Here is a 27,260-nt window from a genome sequence, read left to right as displayed (position 1 = left end):
GTGTACAGCTGAGAGAATTTGTTTACATTAGTAAATGCCCATGCAGCCACCCCCCATTTCAAGATATAGCATATTTCCATTATCAAGAAAGTTACATATGGATTTTTTTAAATTTAATAGTAATAACTTTCACTTTCATGGTGCTTACCACAGGCCAGGCGTGCTGCTCTAAGTGTTTTACGTATCTAGGTTTATTCTCACAGTCTCATGAAGAGAGGTACTCTTATCATCTCCCTTTTACAAAGGTACAAAGATTTCGAGAGATAAGTGACTTGCCCAAGGTCACACAGACAGTAGCTGAGATCCCTGCTCTTGGCATCCTCGCTCTACTGCCCCTTGCCATGTGGCCTGGTGCTACTTAGTAAGTGCATCAGAAGAATGGAAAACAGAGCCAATTCTTTCCATTCCTCTTCCCCACGGTCTAGTTTATCCCTTTGCCTTATCTTGGGCTAGGAGGCTGTGCATGATGCTCTTGTAGGAAAGCCCTTTCGGGAAAGGACCAGGATTTAGCTACTGTTCCACCCCCATTTTGACAGTTGGGTGCATTGAAGGTGCTCTGGAAATAGTCACTGATCATTGCTCCCAGCAAACCCTCTGGTTCCTACTCACTGGCACTACCTAGTAGAAGGGACAGTGTTGACAGACTTATGATTGGATCACCTGGGCAGTTCGGGCTGCTTACCCATCTTTGGACTCTGCCTAAACCTTGTCTTGATGATGAGCTCAAAATCTCAAGTGAAAACTCTTTGATTCAGGAGTTCCCGTTGTGGTGAAGTGGAAACAAATCCAACTAGGAACCATAACGTTGCAGGTTTGATCCCTGGCCTTGCTCAGTGGGTTAAGGATTCGGTGTTCCATGAGCTTAGGTCGCAGACGTGGCTCAAATCTGGCCTTGCTGTGGTGTCGGCTGGTAGCTACAGCTCCGATTGGACCCTAGTCTGGGAACCTCCATATGCCTCAGGTGTGGCCCTAAAAAAGCAAAAAAATAGAGAGAGAGGGAGAAAAAAGAGAAGAAAAAAAAAAAAAAAACCCTCCTCGATTCCAAGTCCCTCTAAGTTCCTTTGTCCCAACATCCTGTGTTCATGTACCGCCCCCCCCCGCCCAGTCAGTCCCCATTCAAATCCCCACTGCTTTTCCTTCTCCTCTCCTCTTTTGCATCTTATTTTCCCTCCTTTTCCTTCTCTTTCTTTGAATTTCATCATGGTCTTCAGGACCATCATCAAATAAACTTCAATAAGCTGCTCTCTGCTAAATGCAGTGTAATTGTTTTTTTATAAGTTCTTTGTGGGAGGTGGCCATGTACAATGTATGTTTCATCTAGTTGAATTCATGCTGGCCCATTTCCAGGGAATCGTTTTCAGACCTCTGTCCCTTTGACATCTTCATTCGAATGTCTTACAGGTACTCAAGTTGAACATTTCCAAAACCGTATTTATTCCATTCATGAAAACCTTCTCCTCTTCCATTATTTTCCTGCCAGTCATCAGGAGTTAGCCCTCAAATCTTCTTGTGTCTCGTTTTTCACTTTCAATCGATCGCTAGGGTCTTGGACTCCATGTATGCCTTGAGCTTGGTCACTTCTCTCTGTCTTTACCACGTCGTCCTGGTCCCAAGTAGCCCTGTGCTATACATGGTACCTGACATTGGCTGGGCACTCCACAAATACTTGTCCACATGAAAAATAAATGAGGGGGCCACGTAAGAACAAGCATGCAGTCATGAGCCCTCCTCCACTTATTATTTTCATGTTTTATGTGAGCGCATAACACAGTCAAAGGAGCTGAAACCATTAGCTTTTCTTAGGTTCTCTTCAGAGCTAAAATTCCACACATTGATGTCAAAAGCAGCTAATCACTACTAAGCTTAATGTAGAACATTCATATTAAAACTGGAAATATGAAAAATCTCTTGTAGAATTACTTTCGTGCCAGAAAAACTGTGTTTATCTCAAGGAACTGATTCTCTTCTACCTCAGTGATCAACACAGTCTAGAACCTGGGTGATAGCCTTCATTGCCGTGGCAGTTAATCACACAAATGAGCAGCTACATTTTTTTGTGGGTGATTGGAGCCCTTATGTTACCTTTTATATTGGCATGTCACCCCCTGCCTTTTTTAAAATCTTTTTGGACTACGATAGCACAGGAAGAAATCTATATAACTGAAAATGAACATATCCACATGCCATGCCTAAAATAAAACATTAGTGTCTGTTTTGAAGGAGTATAATTCAAGATTCATCAGTGGGGACTGAACACAACTGCAAACACAGTGGGTTTCACTGTACGTGCTTTTCAATACTGGTGCCATCAATCGACTGGTTCTTTTCTTTATTACGCTTGGACTGCTGCAAGGGTAAGGACCATATATTGTCCTCCCTTTGTGCAGAAAGCTCATTACATGGTGTTGACTGACGTTTATTCCTTTTACTTTCTCCCTTCTCACACTTTCTCAATTTCCTCTTCATTGGCTTCGGAATCTAAACAGGATCTCTTTGATCCTTCATTTCAATATTGGGCCTAAGTGTGTGATTCATTTCTTAAATCACTCTTTCGCTTTGGGCCTTCCAGGGAAGGGCTCACGTTGGCTCTGCTGCATGAGTGCAGAAATGAAGCAGGCGAGAGCCCCTTCCCCTCAAGGCTATCTCTTTTCTCCACCGTCTTAGCTGGGTGCTTTTGGAAAAGAAAACCAGGCCAGAAGGAGAAATTCTTCCCATTTCCATTTTTATGTGGAGGTGGGGGGGTGGGGATGGGGGAATTGCAGTGATTTTTCTCCCCTTGCTCTTTGAAGTTTGCTTCCAATTCTACAACTTGTTTGAATGCTATTACACTTGCCTGTTTTCCCTTCATAATAAACAACACTAGATTTTAAATGTGAGGTGATAAATGAGAGGGACCCCAGTTTCCTCTCCCTTGGAGCTGCTATGGGGAAGGTGAGGGAAGCAGAGAATCAGATGATGATTGGAAACAATTACACAACCATTCCATTTTGCTAATGCTTGAATCCAGGAGAATTTTCTCATTTAATTCTCTGAAATGAAGGGCCCCTCTGTTAGCCTTAAAATGCAAACAAGAGGCTTTTAATGTGCACTTTTCTCAGAAACGGAATGCTGGATGTTCATATTGATCCAAAACATTGCTGTTGGTTTTTGTTCTTTTTGGTATTTGTAAGTTTTGTGATGACAGCAATATAGGATTGTTCATGTGCAGCTTGAGGGTTGCCGGTAAGTGGCATTATTATTCTAAGTTGCAAACAGAAATGGAGAAGGATGTTCAGAGAAAGCTTGCCTGAGCCCTCTTTTAGTCTATGCACATACAAAAAGGAGCATGAAAATCTGAGGCATATATCCCAGTCATTGCAATTTATTCCTTCCTCTTGGAATTCAGTTCTCTGGGTTTGGTATTTCAAACAAAAGTGCACTTTGTTTGAATGATGCAGATAATAGCTTCTAGTCCATTTTATTCCAGTTATGCCTGGACTAGGAGTTTTGTCAAGTGTATATGTCAGCTACTGGAGTTTCAATATGCTCTGCTTTGGACTCAAAAACTTCTTACGTGAAGCATCAGATCCCCATGCCTCATTACACTTAATATAGGCATATCCCATTATATTGTGCTTTGCTTTATTATGCTTTACAGATATTACATTTTTTTTCCCTACAAATTGGAGGTTAATGGCAACCCTGTGTTGTCAGAGAATGGTTAGTATCTTTTAGCAATAAAACATTTTAAAATTAAGGTATGTGTATTGTTTTATTTTTTTATTAAGGTTTATTTACACTGTTGCTTCAATTTCTTTTTTTTTTTTCCGTACTCTCTTCCATCATGTCCTAACCCAAGAGACTGAACATAGTTCCCTGGGCTGCCCAGTAGAACCCCGTTGCTTATCCATTCCAAATGTAATAGTTTAATTGTTTTATTTTAAACAGAATACTATTGCACACTTAATATACTACAGTATAGTGTAAACATAACTTTTATGTGCACTGGGAAACCAGAAAACTTTATATGACTTGTTTTGTTGTGATATTTCGCTTTATTGCAATAGTTTGAAACCAAACCTTGCAATATATCTGTGTATGCCTATAACCATGACTGAACTTGTATGTTTTATTTGGACCCTTTTATGGGCTTTTTAGTTCTTATTTTTGGAGTAGAAAAGGTAAAATGATCTACCTGACACACCCTGGCAGCAGGATGTCCAGGATTCAGACCCAGGTCTCTGGACCACTGATCCAGAGTTCTGCCTACGCCCTTATGCCTGCCTCTGGGATAAGGTAAAGCTGGGAGTAGGGAGATGTCACAGGAATGGCTGCTCAGGGAGGAGGTGAAGGTGAGGAAACACACATACGATTCTCCTCCCAAACACCCTTCCTTCTGCCCCCAACTACTGCCATCTGCTTTCCTCAAGGACAGAACGGGATAATGAATATTGAAATCACCCACCACTAAATAGGTTTCTGATTCTGAGAGTTATCTTCTGTGTTGGCAGACAGAGCTCTCTCTCTTCTCTGGAATCAGCAAACACTCGGTTCATTCATCTAATACTTATTAGGATCCTACTGTGTGACAGGCATTGTGCTGGGAGCTGCAGGAGACATGACTTGATTGAGATTAGATATCTCACCCCAGGCTCTCACAATCTTCTGAGAAGCAGGGAGTGAGCTGTTCGGTCATGATTACTGTCTGCTAGCCAACTGCAATGAGACAGCTAAGCTCAAACAACTGGTGGTGAATAAATGGTCGGTTGAATTTTAAAAAATGAAAGAAGTGCGTAACTAAACTGAAGACTAAATCACCAAGTTGCAGAAGGTTCATTATTGCTTAAGTCTATGATTCCAGGATTGGGATTTTTTTGTTTTTATTCCCCTGGTACTTTAACCTTCACTAAGACATATGAAACGAATGACCATTAAACCGAACAGTCAGGGTCTTGGCTTTTATATTTAAGACTAGCTTCAGGGAGCTAACAAATTCAAATGGTGACTGCCTCCAGTTTGCAGAATCTAGAAGCTGGAAATAATTGTTTGCACTCATGAGCCTGTGACTAAAGTTAGAACAGTGCTGACATCGGAGTCAGATAGTGGTCTGTTTTGGAATCTTGCCTCTGTTGGGGTCCCGTGAACCAAGTGACCCTACCCTGTGCAAGTTGTTTAGAGGTCCTATTTTCTCATCTCTAAAATGGGGACAGTGCTATAAACAGAACAGATTTTGGTAAAGATTAAGTTCCACGGTGCTGGAACCCAGCAAGAATTCAACATATGTTACATAGCTCTCATACCTAGTATTCCACTCTCCCACTCCCTTTCATTTTCAGTGGATTTCCAGGCAGATGTTCCTGCCCTTTGTTAAAGTATCCCAGTTATAATGACTCCTATTGCTGAGAAAACCCTGTTTGTGTATATGACCACAGATTAGCTCAGAAAGGGTGAAAGGTGAAAGGGTTCCCAGTTAAGTAAAGATTGAAATTCATGGAACGGGGGTATTGTGTAGGTCTGCCGAGGAGACGGGGCTGGGATGAAGGGATTAAAGGATCTGTGTAGCTTGGTGCAGAAGCGAGGCAGTGGGTCAAGGATGATAAGCGCCACTGGAGGGGTGTGGGTGGTACTGACGGTTATAATAGGGATCCTAAGTGCTCATAAATGGATTTGAATTTCAGACGTCACTGGGTTGTAATAAAATGGAGGTCAGCAGATGCAAGACCCAAATCAAAAAGCTACCTCAACTCATTCCTCCTCTTGCATGAATTCGAAATGGAGCACATTGCTTTGATGAGCATCCTCCTTTAAAACTGCCCGGAGTATCCAGTATAGAGGCCACTTGGTTCAGCCCCAGGCCTTTCATTTGCTTCTCCTTTCATTAGCCAGGTTAAGAGGTGGGTAATACAGTCTTCTAACTGGCTGGGCTATGTTCATCTGGTGTGGCATCGTGGATGTAATCATTCTAAGCATTAGAGAACAAATCAAATTTGGGGTCACAACTCAATTGGCTGTATCTGCACCTTTATTTTCCTAAAAGCACTTTCTATGGAGCAGGACTGTGGTTTAATGAGTGTGCTGGCAAAGAGGAGGCTGGTCAGCAGTGGCAGTGTAAGTGATCTTGGAAAGTGCAGTGCAGAGGGGTAACTGAAAGTGCAAGCACCTGTCAGGACACACCTTATTATGTCCTAATCGCTTCCAGAAGGCATGATGGTGGGCCGTCTCTCAGCCACTTCACACCATCAGGGGAAATGCTGATGGGAGTCTTTCATTACTTGCTAGTTGAGGCAATGAAATGGGCTTCATGATTAGATTCTAATTCAATAAACCCTAAAATGGATCTGTTATTCTCTCACTCAGACATTCAAAATGCTATGTTTACACATCTCTACAGCACATCTAACCTGTCAGCAAGTCATTGATTCTGCCTCCAAACGGTACCCCAAGTCTATCCATTTTCCTTTGTTTCTCCTGCTATGAACAAATCAAGTTCTCATCCTCTCTCCCCTTTACTGTTACAGTAAGGATGCAGGGTAGTTCAGTAGATGTGATCATAGGCTCTGGAATCACGTTTTCCACGGTTAAATCCCAGCTCTGCTACTTACTGGCTGGGTGATCTTTGGCAAGTTTGGTACCTTGAGCTTTCGTTTCCACCTCCTTAAAATAGGCACAGTGACATCTTTCTTCATAGAGAGCATGCCTGGAAGGAGTAAGGGCCCAATAAATATCAGACCTCTTTGTCCCTCTATGAAAAGCCTCCTCGGTGTTCTCCTGCTTTCCTCCCTATGCCCATCCCTATCCACTATTAAAAATACAGAACTGGAGTTCCCGTCGTGGTGCAGTGGTTAACGAATCCGACTAGGAACCATGAGGTTGCGGATTCGGTCCCTGCCCTTCCTCAGTGGGTTAACGATCCGGTGTTGCCCGTGAGCTGTGGTGTAGGTTGCAGACGCAGCTCGGATCCCGCGTTGCTGTGGCTCTGGCGTAGGCCGGTGGCTACAGCTCCGATTGGACCCCTAGCCTGGGAACCTCCATGTGCCGCGGGAATGGCCTAAGAAATAGCAAAAAAAAAAAAAAAAAAAAAAAAAAAAAAAAAAAAAATAATAATAATAATAATAATAATAATAATAATAAAATAAATAAATAAAAATACAGAACTAAAGCATGTCATCAGACTCCTAAGCGTGGGACACAGGGCCTGATGAGACCTTGCCCTGGCCAAACTCTCTGAGTGTGTTGCCTCATGTTATACTCCCCGTGTCCTCTAATCTGGTCTAAGAACGTGTTCCACGCGTTCTTCCGACATGTTCAGCGAATCTCCCCCCACCAGGACCTTCACACACCATTCCCTCTGCTTGGAATGGTTTTCCTTGAGCTCTTTGTAGGCTGTTTCCTTCTCACTCCCAAGTCTCAGCTCAAGTTCTCCATCACAGAGGGGCCCTGGTACCTGCCCATGTGGAACAGCCTTCCCTATACCCCTAGAATCCTTTTCTCAGGTCACCCAGATAGCTGTCTTGCCGGCAGCTGTTGGTATTTGTTATTGTAGCATCAACTCTCGGGCTCTGCCCCTGTCTCCTGCAGTTCCTGATCATTTTTCTGTAAGGCACTCTGGGAGGGCGCTCTCCCAATAGCCAGCCCCTGCTGCCCTGGGGCTGCAGGGTCCTGCTTTGTTCAGACAGTGACAGCACCCTGTGTCCGTGCGCCCATGGCCAAGGTCTGAATATTCCCGTGCTTGGCCCCTGTGGCGCACACTGTCTCCAGACCTCCCCTCTGTGAGACTGCAGCCTGCCTGGCCTTGTTCCCTTCAGGGCTCCACTTCCGCACCGCCCTTCCAGTTTTCCTGGCATACTTCCCCTTTAAGTCAGTCACTTTTACCCAGACCGCATCTCAGAGTTTGCCTCTGGAAAATCCAACCTAAGATAATTAGTCTCCTCTTAAATTGCTTCTGATATCCCACTAGAACATAATATCCACAAGAACAGTGCCTGTTACAATAACGATCTGTATATATGCTTAAGGATCTAAATGTGTGCATAGGGGCTCTCGGAGCTTACAAATTGTATTCATAATGAGTGTGGCATTTTTTGGACATAAACATGCTCATCTTGAAAATTCCAGCACTTGTACATCAATCCACCCCTCCTACCATCACGGTGCTTCTGAATGGCAAACACCAACTTGTTATAAGGGGTTTGCTTATAGGTTTAGGGCAATACCATGTTTTATGTTGAATATAAAGGATAGATGGCAAAGCAGTAGCTTGATTTGGACTTTAAGGGGGTAGCTAGGATACAGTCCTGAAAAGTACGTTTCTTCTTCGGCATGTGTTGCCTAATTACATTTTCACCACTCTAAGATACCTCAAGAGACTCTTTATAGTTGCTGAGTTCTGAAATCTCTAAATAAGCTCTGTTTGTGGAGCTGGGGAGACACATTTCAGCCCTCAGGTTTCATAAAGTAGAGGTGTGCCTCATGGCAGAGGCCGGCTGGAGCGGGAGTGAGGGACGATTCTGGCTGGAGGAATTAGGCATGTTTCTGGGAAGGCAAGGAGAGTGAACCACAAGGACCCACTGAAGAAGGTGTTGGGGACGACGCTGGTAGAGTTGTGAAAGGCTTGTAGCCTGACCTGGAGTATGAAGTTTGTGGGCCGTTATTGATTTCCCAGTGGGTGGAATTATTTTCTTTGTGACAAGCCAGCTGGAGGAGGGAGGCTGTGAGAACAAATTGCTGTCAGGCTAGAGCTGCGTGTGGTGGTCCTCCTTCGTGTCTAGCTGATGGAATCAAGTGATCTCTGACATCTGCAAATTCTACCCTCACCCCCACCAAAAAGAAGGAAATCAGCCAAGCACAGCTGGGCTTACAGTGCTGAGCCTTACCAGGGGGAAGGTTGGCTTTCAGTTAGGGGTCTTCCCCGCTTGCCAAAAAGCTGGCGGGAAGCGCAGGACAAGCCTTGATCACTGCCAGTTCCTCCCTGTTCCCCGGGAGGGTAGAGCTGAGCTGAATTCGCCTTTCAGTCAATAGGAACTTGACCAAAGCAGAATGAGCTTCATCGTAAAGCCTGTGAAAAATCGAACAGAATTGAAGAGTCCATTAACCTGCGCTGGTGACACAGGAAGGGCTGGCTGTGTGTGGAGTGAAATTCCAAGCGAGGGCTGCCATGGGCAGGCTTCGAAGCTGGGTAACCATGCTAAGGATGTGACAGAGGCCCTGACACAGACACCTTGTGTGTTTAACCTTTCTCCCCAGAGTAAGAGAGGGGCTCCCAAATGTTCTTAAGTCTCTCCATTCTCTGGGGCAACCAGGATGTGCTTGGGATGGAAGATCAGCAAACACGTCCCACTGGGGTATGAGATGCCAGTCTCATCTTCATCTGTTTCCTGAGTGACGTTTCCAGCTCAGCTTCAGGGAGGAGAGGCAGTGGCTTCTGTTTACAGGCATTGCTTTGGATCCCAAGGCCTCTGTTATCCTCTTCTAGGCCGAGGTGCAAGCAGATTAGTGAACTGGCACCTCTAAAAAAACCATGAAGGATGATGGTGTACCCCAACTACTGGAGACAGTTAGGATTTAGAATGTGGGACAGTTCTATCTTTTGTCCTCAGTTTTGGGCCTCAGCTTCATTTCTGGGATATAATAGGAATCTCACCATGTGTCCTCTTACCCAGATGATGGCCACATAGTGTGAGAAATAGGAAGATGAAAGTCTAGTCTGGGTGCTATAGGAGCACAGAACAGGGTCACCCGTGTCAGAGTAGGGCTGGTCAGGAACATTGTCCTCGGAGATTTGGCATCTAAGTCAAGACTTAGAAGGCAGGGAGGAGTTGTCAGGTGAAGGTGGGTAGGATAAGAACATTCTGGACAAAGAAAATAGCATGTGAAGACTCAGAAGCAAGCAGAGAGGCCATGGAGGAATAAAATGGGAGGTGGAGGGGAGAGAGGTAAGGTAAGCCAGCCCACTCAGGGCCTTCAGCTCTGCCAAAGCATGCATAAAACTCCCCCTGGGGGCCCTAGGAAACACCCGAAAAACTTCAAGGAAGGGAGTCCCTGGCTGGGTTTGGGTTTGGAGAAATTCCTGCCACTGAGATTGGAAGGGGGAGATGAGTTTGGGAGACAGAGGATGCAGGAAGTCGGCTTGGGGACAAGATGGATCTGGCTTCCTGATGGAGAGGACGTTGGGGATACAGAGAGGAAGACATCAAATCCACTTGGCTGACTATGTGCCTGGGGGTGTCTTCGCTCCAAGAGAGTGAAGGAGAAGGAGCAGACTTGTGGGGAAGATGGCCAGTTCAGGTGTGTCCTTAGAAGTGTTTTCCTCTGGGGCCGCGATGGTGGCTGTAATCACAGATAGATTAGTAGGCTAATGCACCTCAAGGTGGTTTTCCAAAGTGGGCAAAGGATCATTTTGTTCTTTCCATGGGTGATGCTGGGGAGAAGGAGGAGAGGAAAAGGACCATTTTATTTGGTATCCCTGATACCAAGGTATCACTGAGTCATGAAATTATTGCAAAAGCTTGAACAGAGCTATGAAATCTGCCATAGGACAAAACTTTCTCTCAGAAGGAAGAATCTAGAGCCCAGGAACATTGCATTTTCTTCTCTGCAATCACTTTGACAAAAGAAAACTCCTTTCTGTGAAAATACCGAGTTGAGCAGCTCTGCAGGTTCCTAAGCACTTGATCTGAGTGACAGTTTGGACTTGGCGCCTGATGGCAGAGTTCCCAGCCTTTGTCGGGCTCAGTTACCCAGGCTGGGTGTGCAGGTCTCTGGTGCTTGTTGCCTCTGCTTATATTCTGATTTAAGGCTCTGCAATATTTATCTTTTAAACGATTTGTGTTTGTTTTCTTGACAATCAAGCCACAATTTAGAAAGGCTGCTTCCTGAAGCTTTGCAGACTAATGTAATTTCACAGCTCCAATTACAAATCAGAAAAAATTATTTCATCTCAAAACAGAGGAGCCAGACATTTCTGAGAAATCATGGTTAACAAGAAGACAGAGTACTTTCTGAAAAACAGGCTACCTTACTAATGGCTTCCTCAGCTAAAATCTTGCTGACTCTCAGCACCAAGAGCTTTCGTCTTGTGGGGTTGCTGGTTTTGATAATTTGTAAAGTAAGTGACTTGCGGATTGATTAACCACTGCTTTTGAAGTGGCCTGGTCTTCAGCTCCCACAACCTCAATCTTGTAAACAATGCAGACACATCCACTGTCTTTCTACCTGGCAAGTGTATCCTTCCCCCTGCCTCTTCCTCTGAACCTGTATTTTAAGGAACCCTAGCATTTTGGATGGGGCCTCAACAGCCATTCCATTTAACCTTTCATCTGATGACTTTGAATACATCTTCATTATCTCTGTCCAGAGGCAGCTACCTACTCCTTAAATATTCCTAGGGATGGAGAGCTCAGTCTCAGACCTTTCTATGACCTAACACCTTCCATGGCATTTAAGAATTTTTCTTTTCGCTGTGAGTCTCCCATCAGTTTTCCTTTTCAATGTTGTTGCAGTGTTATTTCCTTTTCAAGTTACCTATGTCCAAGAGACTCTTCTACTTACCAAGGTCTATGTCTAAATCACTCTCTGTTCCCTAAATATGCACTCCCCTGATGGTGATATTATTGACTCATCAGTGACCGTCTCAAATGATGCCTCTTCCATTGATTCCACCAGGATTTACTGAATAGCTCCTATGATCCAGGTACTGTGTTGGACACTTGAGATTTAGTCTGGCTGTCATTAAGCTTTTGGTTGGATGAATGGATATTAGATAGTTACACAGATTAGAATTTAATTACAAACTAAGGTTGGTGCTTTAAGAGAAGACATGCAATTCTATGAACCTTCCAACCATAGATCATTTTTCCCTTCTGAAGCCCACATGGCATTTTATGACTCTGCCAGTTGGGATTCTTTGGCTGTGAGCAACAGAAAACTATTCTGTTACATTTAAGTAAAAACAAATGTATCTGGATGATAGGAAGTGGTTCAGGCATCAGAGGAAAAGCTGGGGAACCAGTCTTCAGAGAGGAGAGTCTCCAAATAGCCCTGGGAAAGGAAGCAGCAGCCACTCACGGACAGCCTCCACAGGCACTTCTGAGCAGACGGAGGAGCTCCAAGAGAGACAATACCCTTTGTCTCGAGATTAAGAGTACAGGCCCTGCAGTCAGACTGGATCCACCACTTACTAGCTGTGGGCTCTTGGGGAAAATAGCAGTATCTACGTCCTAGGGTCATTGGGAAGATTAACTGAAGTAATTCACCCAAGACACTTAAAACAGTGCCTGGCACATTGTAAGCACTCAGCATGTTAACACTGTCAGCAATTGCTGTTAGTAAAGTTCCCTCAAGGTTTACATCAAGGTGTTATCCCAGTTAAGGTCAGATACCCAGCCCTTGTCCGGAGATGGGCAGGAAGCCTTATAACAACATCCCTGGGATTATATATCATAGCAGGTGGCTCCCCAGGGCGAAAGCAGGCTGCTCTGCCAGAAGAAGGAGTAGATGCTGACTGACAGCACTAGAGGCGATGCCTACTTCTTCTCACCTTTAACTTGCCCTGTCTTCTGCCATTGATCTTTGTTTTGTTGCTGACCACCTCTGTCAGATTTTAAGTATCTAAGGAAGAGAACCATATATTATCTCTGCTTCCAGAAATGCAGTGGCTTCTACATCACAGATGCTCAGCACTTATTTGTTGTATCAGATGAAAATGACATCAGAATATATGATTCACATCTCAGAGCTAATCTAGGTGGGGATGTCTTGAAATGTTTTTGGGTTTTTTTTGATCCCTCAAGGTTTGCCAGTTTTTAGAGGAAGACAGAAACAAAACTGTGTAGGATTTCAGAACTTTCCAGATATTCCCTGAGACACCAATACCAAGAGAATTACTCTTCTTTGCAGTTTTAATTTATTAAAAATGAAAGCCATGCTATGGCATAGGCTGGCAGTAGCGGCTCCAATTCAGCCCTTAGCCTGGGACCTTCCATATGCCATGGGTACAGCCCTAAAAAGAAAAAAGAAGAAAAAAAAAAAAAAAAAGCAAGCCATGGGGCCCAAGGATGTAAGTGAAAAGTTGTTCAATATTTACAGTTTATGCCGATGAAAAATGCCCATCAATAAGGCTAAGGCTAAATGAACAAATATATCCATAGTAGATAGTACTATAGAACAGCTACAAATAATTATTTTGTAGCTATATATAACAATAAAGTGCTCCAAAATATTGGTAAGTGAAACAAATTAAGGTACAGAACAATATGTGCAGGGGTAGTTCCCCTTTATAAAAGGAGACAAAACTAAATGACGCTATATTTTTGTACTGGTACAGACATATATAAAACATATAAGATCTTGAAGTAAACTGTGTTACACTGAATGGATAAGCCATGAGGTCTTACTGTATAGCACAGGGAACTATATCCAATCTATTGGAATAGACTTTGATATAAAATAACATAAGAAAAGGAATGTATATATATATATGTATGAGTGACACTTTTTCTGTAGCACCGAAATTGGTACAACATTGTAAATCAACTATAATAAAAAATAGAAAAGAAGATATTGGAGGATTATCATCACAGTGAGATATGTTTTTACATAAACAAAAAGCCAAATCAAAATGATACTACATAGTGGTTGTACCAGTCATAAAAAAGAACAAAATAATGCCATTTGCAGCAACATGGATCAAACTAGAGACTCTCATACTAAGTGAAGTCAGTCAGGAAGAGAAAGACAAATACCATATGGTATCACATATCTGGAATCCAATATACAGCACAAACGAACCTTTCCACAGAAAAGAAAAGCATGGACTTGGAGAACAGACTGCCAAGGGGGAGGGGGAGGGAGCGGGATAGGCTGCAAATTTGGGGTTAAGAGATGCAAACTATTGCTTTTGGAATGGATTAGCAATGGGATCCTGCTGTGTAGCACTGGGAACTATGTCTAGTCACTTATGATGGAGCAAGATAAGTGAGAAAAAAGAATGTATGTCTTTCTGTCTCATTTCACTCATTATGAGATTCTCTAGTTCCATCCATGTTGCTGCAAATGGCATTATGTCATTCTTTTTTATGGCTGAGTAGTATTCCATTGTGTATATATACCACATCTTCCGAATCCAATCATCTGTCGGGCTTATCAGACACAACTTAGAATAGATTTACAAGGAGATCCTGCTGAATAGCATTGAGAACTTTGTCTAGATACTCATGTTGCAACAGAAGAAAGGGTGGGGGAAAAATGTAATTGTAATGTATACATGTAAGGATAACCTGACCTCCTTGCTGTACAGTGGGAAAATTAAAAAAAAATTATAAAAAAAAAGAAAAAAAAAGAATGTATGCATGTATGTGTGATTGGATCACCTTGCTGTGCGGTAGAAAATTGACAAAACACTGTAAACCAGCTATAATGGAAAAAATAAAAATCATTATAAGTGGAGAAAAAAATGATACTACGTATTTTATACTGGTGTATGTGTGAGTGTATATATATATATGTCTGTGTGTGTATATGTATACATATACATATGTATAGAAATAAAATAACTTGTTCCCTCTGGGCAGTAGAAGTTAGGGGTTGGAACATAATGTTCTAAAGAAATCTTAACCTAATTTTTAACATTTACATTTTTTGCAAGAAGAATATATTCATCAGTTATTTATTTAATGAAGCATTATCTATAAAAGACAGAAAGGAAACTAAAACAAGATGCTCAGATACCTGTGAACTACTTCATTCCAGAGTGCCGGGACATTCTGCTTCCTGTCATCACCAAGGAACTGAAGGAGCTGCTGGAGCAGAAGGATGAGATGCAACACCAGGTCCAGGAGAAGAAGTACTGTGTTGAATTACTCAACAGCATTTTGGAGGTCCTCAGCTCTCAGGATGCAGTGAGTACTCATGGTGATATAGACGTTCTGGACTCAGATGGGGCCGAGCTGATTAAGTTCTGAAATATTGATGCTGATGAATAGCAGTTGAAGTCTAAAGATAAAAGTCCATGGCTTGCTCAGCGGGTCTACTTTTCCAATGACTAACCCCCTGGGCTGTGAAAGATGGTTTGGGGACTGGAGTTAAGCATGTACCATTCTGTCACCATATTTCTTATTGGACAGGTTTTCTCAAGGTGTAGGTACGGACATGCTACTGACTTTTTAGCTGGCTTGTTCTTTTGCTAAAGCCCTGGTTTGTGGAGACCAGAGTGTGGGTGGGAGGCTTGTCTATGCCTCCATAGCCAAGAAAACCCACTTATCTGCTTTCTTGACTGCTGTTCCTTGGTTTTGTTTCTCCAGTTATCTCCTGCAGTGGTGAAAATGGTTAGGACTTTTCCTAAGTGAACAGATTGCTCAGGCCTAGACTCTAGAGCCAGGGTGAGGGGTGAGAGGGGATGGCTGTGGCAGTGAAGCCAGTGTGTGCTGGCAGACATCATTCAGAGAGCAGGCAGGGATGAGACCAAAAGGAAAGTCGCGGTGGGAGGAAGTGCTGGGCTTCCAGAGGGCAGAGTCTGCAAAAGACGTTGGGGGAGATGACATCGTGACAACAGCAAAGACTGAGAGGCAGTGTTATACACAGGAAGAGAATTCTTGACACTTGGAAGATGGGGTTAAGTCTTCCTTATTTGACCCTGATTTGACTCATGTTCCTTTGGCAACCTCACCTTTCCTGTAACATCCAGGAATATCTGTCCCTGGATGGGTTGGTTTCAGACGACTGGGTAGACCCAAGCAGCCGATAAATCTTTTCTAAGTATTTGTGTGACCATTATCTCAAACCTCTCTCCTCCCTAGAAAATCCTCAGAGAAGGGCTTTCTGGATGGACTGTGTCTGTGATTGACCATATTAGAAAACTCTGCAAAATACTACTTTTCCTGCTCCCAGGCCGTCATCTACCACTATCGATTTCCTTGCATGCCTCTCTTCTGACTTGTCCTTTCCACTCTTACCATCGTAGTTAGATTTTTTCATATTTCATCTATAGGTAAATTCATAGCTAACTTCATTCGTTCATTTGTTTATTCATTCATTTGTACATATGATGCACCAGGTGTGTGCCAGGCACTGGGGACACAAATGTATGTCTTTTTCCTTCAGAAAATATGTGCAGACATATAAATAAGCAATTGCAATATAATGTAATGACTAAAATCTAGATGTATACTAGGAGTGTTGGAACTGCAAAGACTGTGTGTATGAGAGCATTTTTGTCAAGGAGGTCTTCACAAGAGAAGTGAAGCTTCAGCTGGGTGTCCAAGAGTGGATAGTTAATGATGATGACTGCAACTTGATTGACTGCTTTCTGGGTGCTGTGCTAAATGCAGTCCAAGCCTTCTTTCTGCTCACCCTGATCACTGCTAAGGGTTTATTATTCCCATTTTATAGATGTTAATCTGAAATGTTCCGGCCAGACAGCAAATAAATAGCAACTTCAAAATTCAAACCCAGGTTGGTCAGACTCAAAAGTCTGCATTATCAGAGGTATTGGGGCTAAAAAACATTTTTTTTCCTATTCTCATCCTTTTTCGGGGGAGAGGGAGTTTAATGCCCAAAGCTTATGTACTTAAAATTCACTCGGCAAGGATGTCATGATGACGCTGTTGTTTTCAGAAGCATGTTACTCGCTAGCTGTTGAACTGGTTCCAGTCTTTGCTATTTGATCTTTAAAAAAAAAAGTTAGGGGACTGTTTGATCTTACTCTCACTGATGGTGTAGACACATGAGGATTGGCTCATTATTTCTTAAGAAACATCCCAAAGAATGTGGCCTCTTCCTGTGGAAAAGAATTTACAGTGTTTCTTACATTTAAGCAATGTTTGGGTCTCTTTTCATGGGGAAAAAAAATCCTGTATCCTTGGGACAATGCTAGTGGACCCCAGTTTGAGGAACACCCTTATACTGTGTTCTCCCAATTTTGTGATTTAGGTAGAAGGGCGGCCCCGGTTCACAGCTCCCTTAAGCAGCGATCCTGAGACTCTGCCCATCCCATGGGAGCGGCCCCCTAGTTCTAGCCTGCCAGGTTGTCATCATTTCGCACCTTGTGTAACATCAGATGCTGGTGAGAAGAGGCTGCTCTCTCCAACACCCCGAGTACGTGGGGCTTCAAAGCCAAGAAGCAAGTGGGAGGCTCAGAGCTCTCCTTGGGGGCTTGTGGCATCTAGACTTAAGGTGTGTGGGAGGTGTGATGTCACCCTTTCCTGCTTCTGAGTGCATTGCTTTTCTAATGACCTTTGAATGTGGGGACAAGCCTACTTCTCTCCCAGGATGAGCAACTGTTTTTGCTAGTGAGTTGTTAAAATCTTATTGCTACTGGGTTTGTACAAGACTCTAATGCTTTTGGTGAGTTTCACATATAACATCTCCAGCTCATGAAGATGGAAATTGCTCCTCTTCTCAAAAGCATTTTCTCTGATAAAGATTCATTCAGTGGCCATTATTACTTTGAGCTAAACTGAAAATCAGAAGTGCCAAAGTTTCTAATCTAAATCTCTCTTAGTCCAGTATATGGCAGCTCTTAACTCTGGCTGCACATGACATCACCTGAGGAGCTTTTTTAAAAGCAGCTGTGCCTAGGCTCCAGTCCTAGTTGTTCTGCTTTAACTGGCCTGGGGTTGGCCAGGGCATCACAATAACATGTTCACCAGGTGATGAGAAGAGGCGGGCAGAATAGCGGTGGAGGACCACAGCTCTAGTGCAGAAGATCTTCAACGTGAGCCTGCATCTGAACCGTCACGAGGAGCTGTTAAAACAGGTTTCCCATCATTATGTTTGGAGGTCGGGGCCTGATCATTTATTTTTTGAACAAGTTCCCAGGTGGTCTGGATGTTGCTGGCCCAGGAACTATACTTTAAGAACCACTACTCTAACAGGACCTAATTTTTCTTTTTTCATTTTTGGTATTCACTGGAAATGGAAGAACCATTGGGCTCTTCCTCAGGTCTTTCCCTTCTTAATTGAAGAGCCCTTTCCGGTCTATAAAACCTTGCATCTTCCAATATGGCCTTTAATAAACCGTAAAATGGCAAAATCTTCAAATACAGTCATTTGCACTCATAAATTCATTTTTATGCAGTAGTGGGGACATGGCCGGTACAAAGCTATGACTTTGAAAATCCAAGCCATCAGATGTGCTGTTGGTTTCTTTAGGCACCAGCTTCTCAAAATTGGAAATTTGGGAGAACAATTAAAAGGAAGACTCCAAGGGCAGATGTCCTGGATTTTTCTGTTCGTTGTTTGGATCCTTTGTGCTGATAACGACATGGCCATCCATTTTTTAGTGGTTCTTTCTTGGTACCTTAGAACAGCCCATCTCTCCAGCTCAAGCGTGGACTAGATCTGCCTGCCAGAAACATCTCCCAGGAGCAGAACCGCATGTGGAAACTTCGCAATTACAGAGCAGGATGCTAGCCCTCCTTGGGCGGGGGTGGGCATTGTGTGTTTGGAGGATGGGAGAGAATGCGTGTCTTCAGCAGATCTAGATGGACATTGTTTGGATACTTACAGCTCAGCACAGCAGGCCTGGCACCAGGAAGCTATGTTTTCCTATTATTACCTTATTCATTGTGACCCTGGGTAACCTCAGGGGGTGATGTAGGCCCAAGCCTGGGTGCTGATGTTTTTTTAATGGTAGTGTGAAATTCCCTCCCCCAGCTCACTAAAGTTGCACTTAGCTTATGAACAGACCGTCTCAGGTGAAGGGTGAAAGGCCTGCATTAACTCTTTTTCTCCCCCTCAGCGAGCAAGTGTAGTTGTCAACTTAGGTTACTTTGAAATGTGGTTTCACACAGGCTTCCTTCTGTGCCTTGCAGGCTGCTGAGTAACTCATAAAATTTAATTTTATGCCCAACCTGGAGGGAGTTGGCTTCCCCCCTCTTAAAACAGGCTTTCTGGTTTTTATGTTTCATTCTCCTGACAGGCAAGAGAATTGTCAGTTTTGTACCATGCTTAGCGATCACAAAGTGGGTACAGATGACGCTTAGCTGTGAAGAGGAGATGGCCTTGGTTGCATATGCATCGTGGAGGTAGAGAATGCACAGGATCAGCTTTAAAAAACAAATAAGTTTTTGGGTCCAAAAACCTGAGTGCTTTACCATGGCCCTCTGTTAGTCGCGATTGGTCTGGAGTTTCTGGTATTTTTATTCATCAGCTTAGACACTGGTAGGGAGAGCTTTTGCTCATGCCTTTTCCCTTGCTTGCAAGGTCTTTCCCAGTTCCCATCCTTTTTGTGAAAGTAAAATCCTAAACTCCTTTTAGGTTCAGCTCAAATAACACTTCCTTCCTGAAATCTTCTCAGGTCCATGTCTTCTTCCTCTCCCTGCCACCTCGAGGCAGGTTTAAGGACTTCTTTCTCTGTGTTGACATAACTGTGTGTTCAGACTGATGTCACAGCGCTAATTGCTTTGTGTTATCCTTTCCCTCATGTGTCCCCTGCCAGGCTTTGAGCACAGAAGCTCCGAGAGCAAGTCTCACTCCCCCAACTTCACGGAGTTTACATTTGCAGCCTTTCCTCTTGCCAATTCCACTCTTACTCCCCATCCTTCTGCTCCATTAAAATTCTTTCAATCCCTCAAATGCACCACTTTCTCTCTCTCTCTTCTGGGCTGCTGTGTGTGCTGTTTGCTCCTCTCTTTGCCTAGCTAAATCCTACCTAATGCTCAGAAGTCAGATAAAATGTCACTCTCCCCAGAAAGCCTTCTTTAACCCTCCTCCACACCTCTCTCTCGTGGTCCATAAAGCTTATGCCTGCTGAATCATAGCACGTGGGTTTTCATCCTCTGTGGCCCCATCTGCCTGTGTAATTGGAGGTGCCCTGCCCCGCCCTGCAGCCTGCCCCTTGCCCTTGCCCACTCCGCACAGTGCCTGGCTTATGAAGCCATCTATTGAAGGAGTGGATAAATGAATGACTGTGACCCACCCCAGTCAGTGGCAGAGCCTGATTTCCCCCTGAGTCTAGGGCTCTAAGTGCCAGGAGGCTGTGGGCCTTTCCCTCGTTGCCTCCCTTGGATGTCAGGTACAGGGGCTGAACCAGTCGCCCTCAGTTTATGACATGCTATCCTCACTGGTCTGTGCAAGGCCTTCTCTTGTTTCCTGTGTGTGTGTTTCTTACCTTTATCCCCATCTCCTGCTTCCCCCTCCACACACCTGCTATGGGCGATTCGTCTCCTGTGTTGAATACACATGTGTGAGTTTGGGTGCATGTACTTTTAGACACACATGCACACACACACTCACACTCCTGTCTCTTCCTTACAGAGGACCAGGCATAACTGCAAAAGGGCAGTTTGGTTGGCATCTTCAGGTCTGTTAGGGTCCCCGTGGGTGAGGCAGGCACTGAGGCATGCACAAGGAGTAATCTGTCTCGAGGGTGTCCCTGGTCCAGTGCCACCCCTGACCCGCCCTGTGAAAGAAGCAGGCCCTGCCAGTCTGTGCTTGGGTGTCTTCCTCTGAAGTTCTGAGCTCTCTGAGAATCCCAGGTGGACTGCCTGATGCGGGCTTGAAGGGAGGCTGACGCTGCCTTTTTTCCCTTGGCAGTTAGTTCCCAGGATCAATACTACCCAGCAAAAACAGCAGGATGGTCTTCTAACCTATCTGCTCCCTCATATATCAAATAAAAGGCAGGGGGACAAGGCTTGCTGAAATTCTTTTGTCTGTGGTGCCTTCCACACAGAGAGCAGCCAGTTAAGCCCTAAACTTAAAAGTTGAAATAGATGAGAATCCTGTACCTTCTGTTGCGTCCAAGGCCATTTTTCTTTTAGCCCTTGCTCTTCCTCTGTATCCATGGCATTAAACCTGCCCTTCCTGGGCCAGTGGAATGACATGATGCCATGACGGTGACACACAGTCTACTTTCTTTCCTGGCACCTTTTAGCCACCAAAGTGCTTTCTCATATATCACAACTGTTTGTTTCTGGCTACCATGTGGCAAGATGAGTGTTATTATCCCCATTTTACTGGTCAGGAGGCCGAGCCTCAGAGAGGGGCTTGGCGACTTTCCTAATTAAGGTCAGAGAGTTGGTGAAAGGCAGAGCCTGGGGGAGTTGCCCCGTCACATGCCAGAGTTGGCCTTTCACACACTGCACTGCCTTCCATTACCTCATTCAGTAAGAGCTCTTTGACCAGGAGTTCCCGCCTTGGCGCAGTGGGTTAAAAATCTGACTGCAGAGGCTCAGGTCACTGCGGAGGTGCTTGTTCGATCCCCAGCCTGGTCAGTGGGTTAAAGGATCTGGCGCTGCAGCGGGGGTCACAGCTGCAGCTCACTCAATCCCTGACCTGGGAAATCCCATATGCAGCAGGTGTGGCCATAAAATAAAATTAAAAAAAAAAAAGAGCACTTTCACCAGCATCATTTCCCCAGTGGAGTTAGGGGCACGAGCTTCGGAGTTAGGCTACATTCATGTGTCCATCCATGAATATGTAGAAAGCACCTCGTGTACTTCCTATGAGGCCAAGGGGTGAGCAGAGCTGGGATATGCCCTAGTTCTACTCCTTATTAGCTGGGGAACTTTGGGAAGTCATGTAATCTCTTGGTAAAAATGAGGTTGCTGTTGCCCCGGATGTGTCAGGATTACAGTAAACAGGAACACTGTGAGCATGCAGCCCTGTACCTGGCAGAAAATCCGTATTAGTACATGTGCCTTAGCTTCCTCCCTCACTATTCCCCTTCCCTCCTGTGCTCCTCCCACTATTCCAGGCTGCTTCTGAAACATCCCTATAATTTCTTTTAAAGAATGGTTAAGGGCCAATTGGCCTCCTAGGAGAATGGGAAACAGACACTGGGCTTGGGAGGACTTGGTACCCCATTAGCACTGAAGGCAGCTCTCAAGCTAGCCCTGGCGGCAGCCAGATGCTTTGGAGTCCTCACAGGCGCCATGGGAGGCTCGCCAAGAAGCAGCAGATGCTGCTGCTGGAGCAGCGCCATCACCTGCAGGGCGTCTGGACCTCACAAGGGCTCCTGGAGGGACTGGAGAAAAGTGTCAGTGCTGTTTCAGGGGCTCCTTTGGGGTGTTCCAGGACTTTGCGGCTCATGATAACCACTCTGTGGATGAGGTGGTATGCTGGAGCTGGCTCACACCAGCTCATGAAAACCAAGTGTTAAAATTTTAGAATCATTGTGAGTTATTTGTTAAATAGCAAGCAGTATTAAAATTTTATATAAATATCTATAAATAATGAACTGTATTAGAATCAAAGATAACAAATACATACTTAAAACAGTCGCATTCTCATTATCTTAACCGTGCCTTGTTTTTATCTATGTGCTTGAGATGATGTGCATCTGTTTTATCTGTAAAATGGTAGAAATATATACAGATATTTAGTATTATAGATGTCAATATTGAATGCTCTGCTGCAGCCCGTTTTTCTCCAGTTCTGTGTTCAGTGATGTCAGGTTATTAGCTTGAAAATCAGCCATGGAGGGAGTACTCACACTACAAAATTGATAATCACTTAATATCCAGACTCTTGTTTTTTCCTTCCTGGAGAGACAAGTTGATCAGCATTTATCAGGATGCCCCTGCCTGGGACTCAACGGAATTTCCCCAAATGAGAAAAATCCACAGGCCCAGGGGACCTGCCTGTGCACTTCCTTTCTCCCCAGCAACTCTGGATCTGCTGCTTTTAAAAGTTCTCCTGAGACTGGTCAAGAAGAGGCTACTTCAGGAATGTACCAATTGAAAGACAAAGAAAACACCCAGCCCTGAGCAGAGATAAAGACATTTGTTTCATTTCCCTTGACAATGCTTATTGATTGGCCATGGCTTCTTTCCAAGTAGTGTGGAGAATTTTGAAGACTTATGTGGACCAGTTGGAAACAGAGTTCAGATTCCTGCATAGGAATGCAGTAGCTTTTGGCCTTTGGGCCTTAAATAGCTCTTAAAGATGATCAAAAGTTCATTTTTGATTAGGCAAACACCTCAGTAATCATTGTTACAAGGAAGAACCATCAGTGGATACCAAACATGTGGGCAAAAGTATGATGAGAAGCAGGGTATTTGCATAGTCTCAGAGTATCCTCCCAAAGTATCCGCCTATCAATGACACAAGGAAAGATGGTAACCTTACATGGAGAAACAGAGAGGCACCACCCCAACCAAGCGATGAAAGGGAGCATCACCAGGAAGGACACAAATCAGATCCCAGGCCTCTGAGAAGAGGTATTGAGGAGGATACAGCACTGCTCTTGGGAGAAATCCTGCTGCAAATGCATAGTCTCAGTCTAATAATGAGAAAACATTCAACAAACTCCAGCTGAGGGGTATTCTACAAAATAGCAGATGAGTACTCTTCAAAGGTTAAGATCATGAAAGATGAGGAACTACTGAGGCACCATCACAATTGGCAGGGACTTAGGGAACGTGGCAATTGAATTCAGTGTGGGATCCTGAAATGGGTCATGGACTGGAAAATGGATTTAGAAGGAAAGCTAGTAAAATTAGAATAAGGTCTGTCATTTAGTTAATAGTATTTTACTGATGTAAATGTCCTGGTTTGATAATTGTGCTCTGATTATGCTAACATTAAAATGTTAACATTAAGGGAAGCTGGATAAAGGATGCATAGGAATTTTCTGTACTACTTTTTGCAACTATTCTGTAGGTTAACATTATCTCAAAAAAATTAAGCTTATTTTGGAAGTGTTTCGGGAATAATGCTCTCTTCCAAAGAATACATTTTGAGGATGAACAGTTGCCCAAAGTACACTTGTTCCATTGTGAAGGGCTGCTGAGGATAAGCGGTTTTCTCTGCTTTTTTAGTCAAAACAACAAAACCTATAGACAAATGGCTAGCTTACTAGAAGATTCCACTCTGTTAACTGCCCCAATCTGTCTGGAAGTGAACGTAACCCCTACTAAATGAACGATTGAGTAATTACTCGACTAAGCCAACATCAGCATGCACTAACCCAGGAGTTGGGTCTGAGGACCAGGAATGTGAAGGAGTATCACAGCCTGTTCTGGTCTCAAGGACCTCAGAGGCTGCAGCACTCACCTGGGCTATTAGACAGCCCTGTGCATGTGCTAATTCCTAGGCCAGTGTTTGGTACCTGAATGACACCTGATCGTTGCTTAGCAGGCTTGGCAAGTGGTTGGCCTGGCATAACTTACCGGATGGTCTTTGGGTCGCTTATTCTTAGAGGATCCACCTGGAAAATTAGAAGACGATTTTGGTTGTCGGTTGACTAGAACGCCCCCCAATAAAATGAATAATCCAACACGTTCCATTCCATCAGCACCAAGTAGAAATTCTTCTCAAGGTGTTCTTCAGTATTCCTTTATTTGCCATGACCAAAATTTAAAGGAGATTGCCTGCAGCCAAATCCACTATGTCCTCTCCACACTTGCTCGTTACTGTCTCCTGGGGCCAGGATGAGGGCTGAGCAAGTAAGGTACTTGCCTGGGGGTGGAGGCAAGTGTGAGGGGACACCAGAAATTCAGCAATAAAGAAAAGCAGTATTTCAATGCAATGTTTAAAAAAACCCCAATATTTTGAGATTTGGTTCATCATGATTTTTTACATTAATTTTTACTTTTAAAAAATAGCATTATTTGTCTTTATTAATGAAAAGTTTTGACACCCCTGAAATTTTGCCCCCTGGACAAACCCCTTGATCACCTTGCTGTCTCAACTCAGTCCTGGGTCCCTATGGTGCCTCAGTCATCACCGTCCACCTGCAATGGCAAAGCCAGGCTCTGACCCATGAATGAGCAAGCATGGCAACTGGCAAGAGTGGAGACGGTACCTTCCTGCTCACCCCCACAAGACTGTGGAGGATGCTGTGGAAGGTTTCTGTCTGCAGGGAACTCTTGCAGAAAAACACGAATCAAAAGGGACAGCCATTTACACTAAACCTTCACTGGGCCAGCCATGTGTTTTCCAAAAAGCATTTCTTGTGAAATGTTTGAATTAAATCTCCCATTCACGGTGGGGAATTGTGAGTTAAAAGCCCACTCAGCAGCAGAAAAATATAGTCATGTTTGGTCCAGGTTACAGTTACTGAGGGAACTGTAACTTTGATTTGCTCAGCTGGTATAAATGTAAATCCTTAAGTGACATGTGTTAAGTGAGGGAGGAATTGCTCTGTTTTTGAAGATGCTTTTGAGCCACAGCTCTGTCTATCCTGCTGCAACTGTCATAGACTGTCTGGGGGCAGCGACCAGCAACTGCACCAGGGACGTTTCCAGAAAACAACCCAAGAATTCTAGAACGGACATTTTCTCTAGGCAGTTTTAGATAACATCAGTCTTAGGAGATAAATACAATTGATTTAGCAGCCCGGATTAGAAAAGAAAACATTTAATTTCAGCACAATTTCTCCAAACAATCTAGCATGCTAAAGTTGTCTGTTACTCTCTATTTATTACCTTTTCTTCTACCTGGAATGCAAACTCAACTTAGCTTTTCTCCCCAGCCACATTTCCACTGCTTTCGGTGGCATTCTGGGTTCTGGGAAGACCCGTCTCTCACTCTCCCACCAAGCCTTCCTGCTCCTTGCTCTCTTTTTGCAGTTTCCTTGTCTCCTGCATCTGAAAAGCATTCTTTTTCTCCCTTCTTGTCTTGAGGGCTTCCGGTTGGTGGTTCACTGCCTGAATCTAGCCTACAGTCATGTTTTGTTTGGCTTGCCAAATGATTTATTAAAAACCACAGTCCCACCACTTCCTATTGTTTCCTGTGTCTGGATTCCCACATTTATGTTTCTGGCTCAGCCCTGTAAGTATCCCAGTTGTGACTCCTGCAAGCCAAACTTGCCTTTCCTGAGAGTTCCCCTTCCATTAAGAAATCATCCCCTACTGTCGTCACTTTCCCTGCTGCATGCTGACAACTTCCCATGTATCATAGAATTTAGCACTTACTTGTGTGCAGTATTATGTTTGTTCTTGTGTACTGGGACTGTCTGGTATATGTTGAAGCAGGACTAGCACATGTTTTTTCCCGATTATTTCTCTTTCCAGCGAAGGTGATGTCCTTCCACCTCACTAAACACTGACTGAGTACCTAGTGTTTGTCAGGCACCTTTCTAGGCACAGGAGTTGGGGGCAAAGGCGATTAGGACAAAGCTACCTCTGAGACCTATTTCTCAGTACTCTCCAGCTCTAGTCCTTAGCCTCAGTGGTCTCTTCATTTTGGGGGGCACACTTGTCCAATGCCTTTCTCCATGGTTAGCATTCATCGCACTGCTACCAGAAACTCTCTCTGAATATCCAAATCAGAGCCATTTTGCAGCCTCGCTTAATTCCCTTAATATCTGACCTCCCCAACCCCCAGCCCATTTCAAAGACATGTATTTATCCCGGTCTCCTGGAATTTTGACATAGGCTACCATTTACTGGATGTGCTCTTATGTGGGTGTCCCCTGTCTGGCTCTCAGACTCTCCATGGATAGGGCTGACTCGGTTTTATATTTCTTCTATATTTCTACATTGCCTGGGCATAGTGCCGAACTCTGAGCAGATACTCAATAATTAATCTTTGTGGTTTGATTGATCCTTCCATCTTCAATTAGTCTATTTCCTAGAAGTACCTGCTGACACTAATTTTATTTTTTATACTCAGCAGAACCTAAGAAGAAAGGTGATTCTGCTGCTGATGCATTAAAACCTCATATAAAAAGCAGGTACTAACTTTTGAGTGTTGCTGGGCTCCCAAAGGTGTTCATACATCAGTTTAGGATTCAACATGCATTTTCCCAGAGAAATAATGCAGAAGGATAGTGATGATCAGGTTTCCAGGCCAGCCTATTTGAGCACCAGTTTAATTGAACTCTGGACAGTATAGAGACTCATATTTACTTGTCCGCATTACGTGAATAGTTTGCAGATACTGTAGATACTTCGCTTTACCAGACTCTCATCAGGTTTCATCTCACCATTGAAGTGTCTGCTCAGCTACATGATGCAAGGACTGCATCTTTGTTCATCCCTGTATCTTAACATAGCATCTGACACAGGGTTAGGCAGTCAAAAAATATCTGTTGATTTTTAAAATTTTTATCTTGATTAGAGTATATAGCTGATTTATAGTATTGTGTCAATTTCTGCTGTACAGCAGAGTGACCCAGTTCATATGTAAATACATTCTTTTACTCATACCATCTCTCAATTTTCATTGATTAAATTCTAGTTGAAAGATGATGTGCTTTGGAGACACGTAGACTGTGGATTCATGTCCCAGCTTCACCACAGTGTGATCCTGGGGAAGTTATATATGCTCCATAGTATTTTGTTAGTCAGGACCACCATGTCGATACTCTATGTTTCTTCCTTCCTCCCTTCTTGCCCTGATGT

At 43.8% G+C, this 27,260-nt stretch overlaps 1 protein-coding gene across 4 annotated transcripts in view; it reads left to right on the top strand.

Annotated features, from left to right (window-relative positions):
- The window catches only part of DOCK2 (dedicator of cytokinesis 2), a 405,461-nt gene that overhangs the window by 134,591 nt on the left and 243,610 nt on the right, over positions 1-27,260 (top strand). For all 4 annotated transcript variants that reach the window (XM_021076635.1, XM_021076633.1, XM_021076634.1 and 1 more), the window contains exon 26: positions 14,725-14,873. In XM_021076635.1, coding sequence (XP_020932294.1) covers positions 14,725-14,873 — 149 coding nt within the window. The remainder of the gene's footprint in view (positions 1-14,724; positions 14,874-27,260) is intronic.

Source organism: Sus scrofa, chromosome 16 (assembly GCF_000003025.6).
Source record: "Sus scrofa isolate TJ Tabasco breed Duroc chromosome 16, Sscrofa11.1, whole genome shotgun sequence".
Classification (NCBI taxonomy): Eukaryota; Metazoa; Chordata; class Mammalia; order Artiodactyla; family Suidae; genus Sus; species Sus scrofa.
This window is presented reverse-complemented; position numbering and strand designations above follow the sequence as displayed.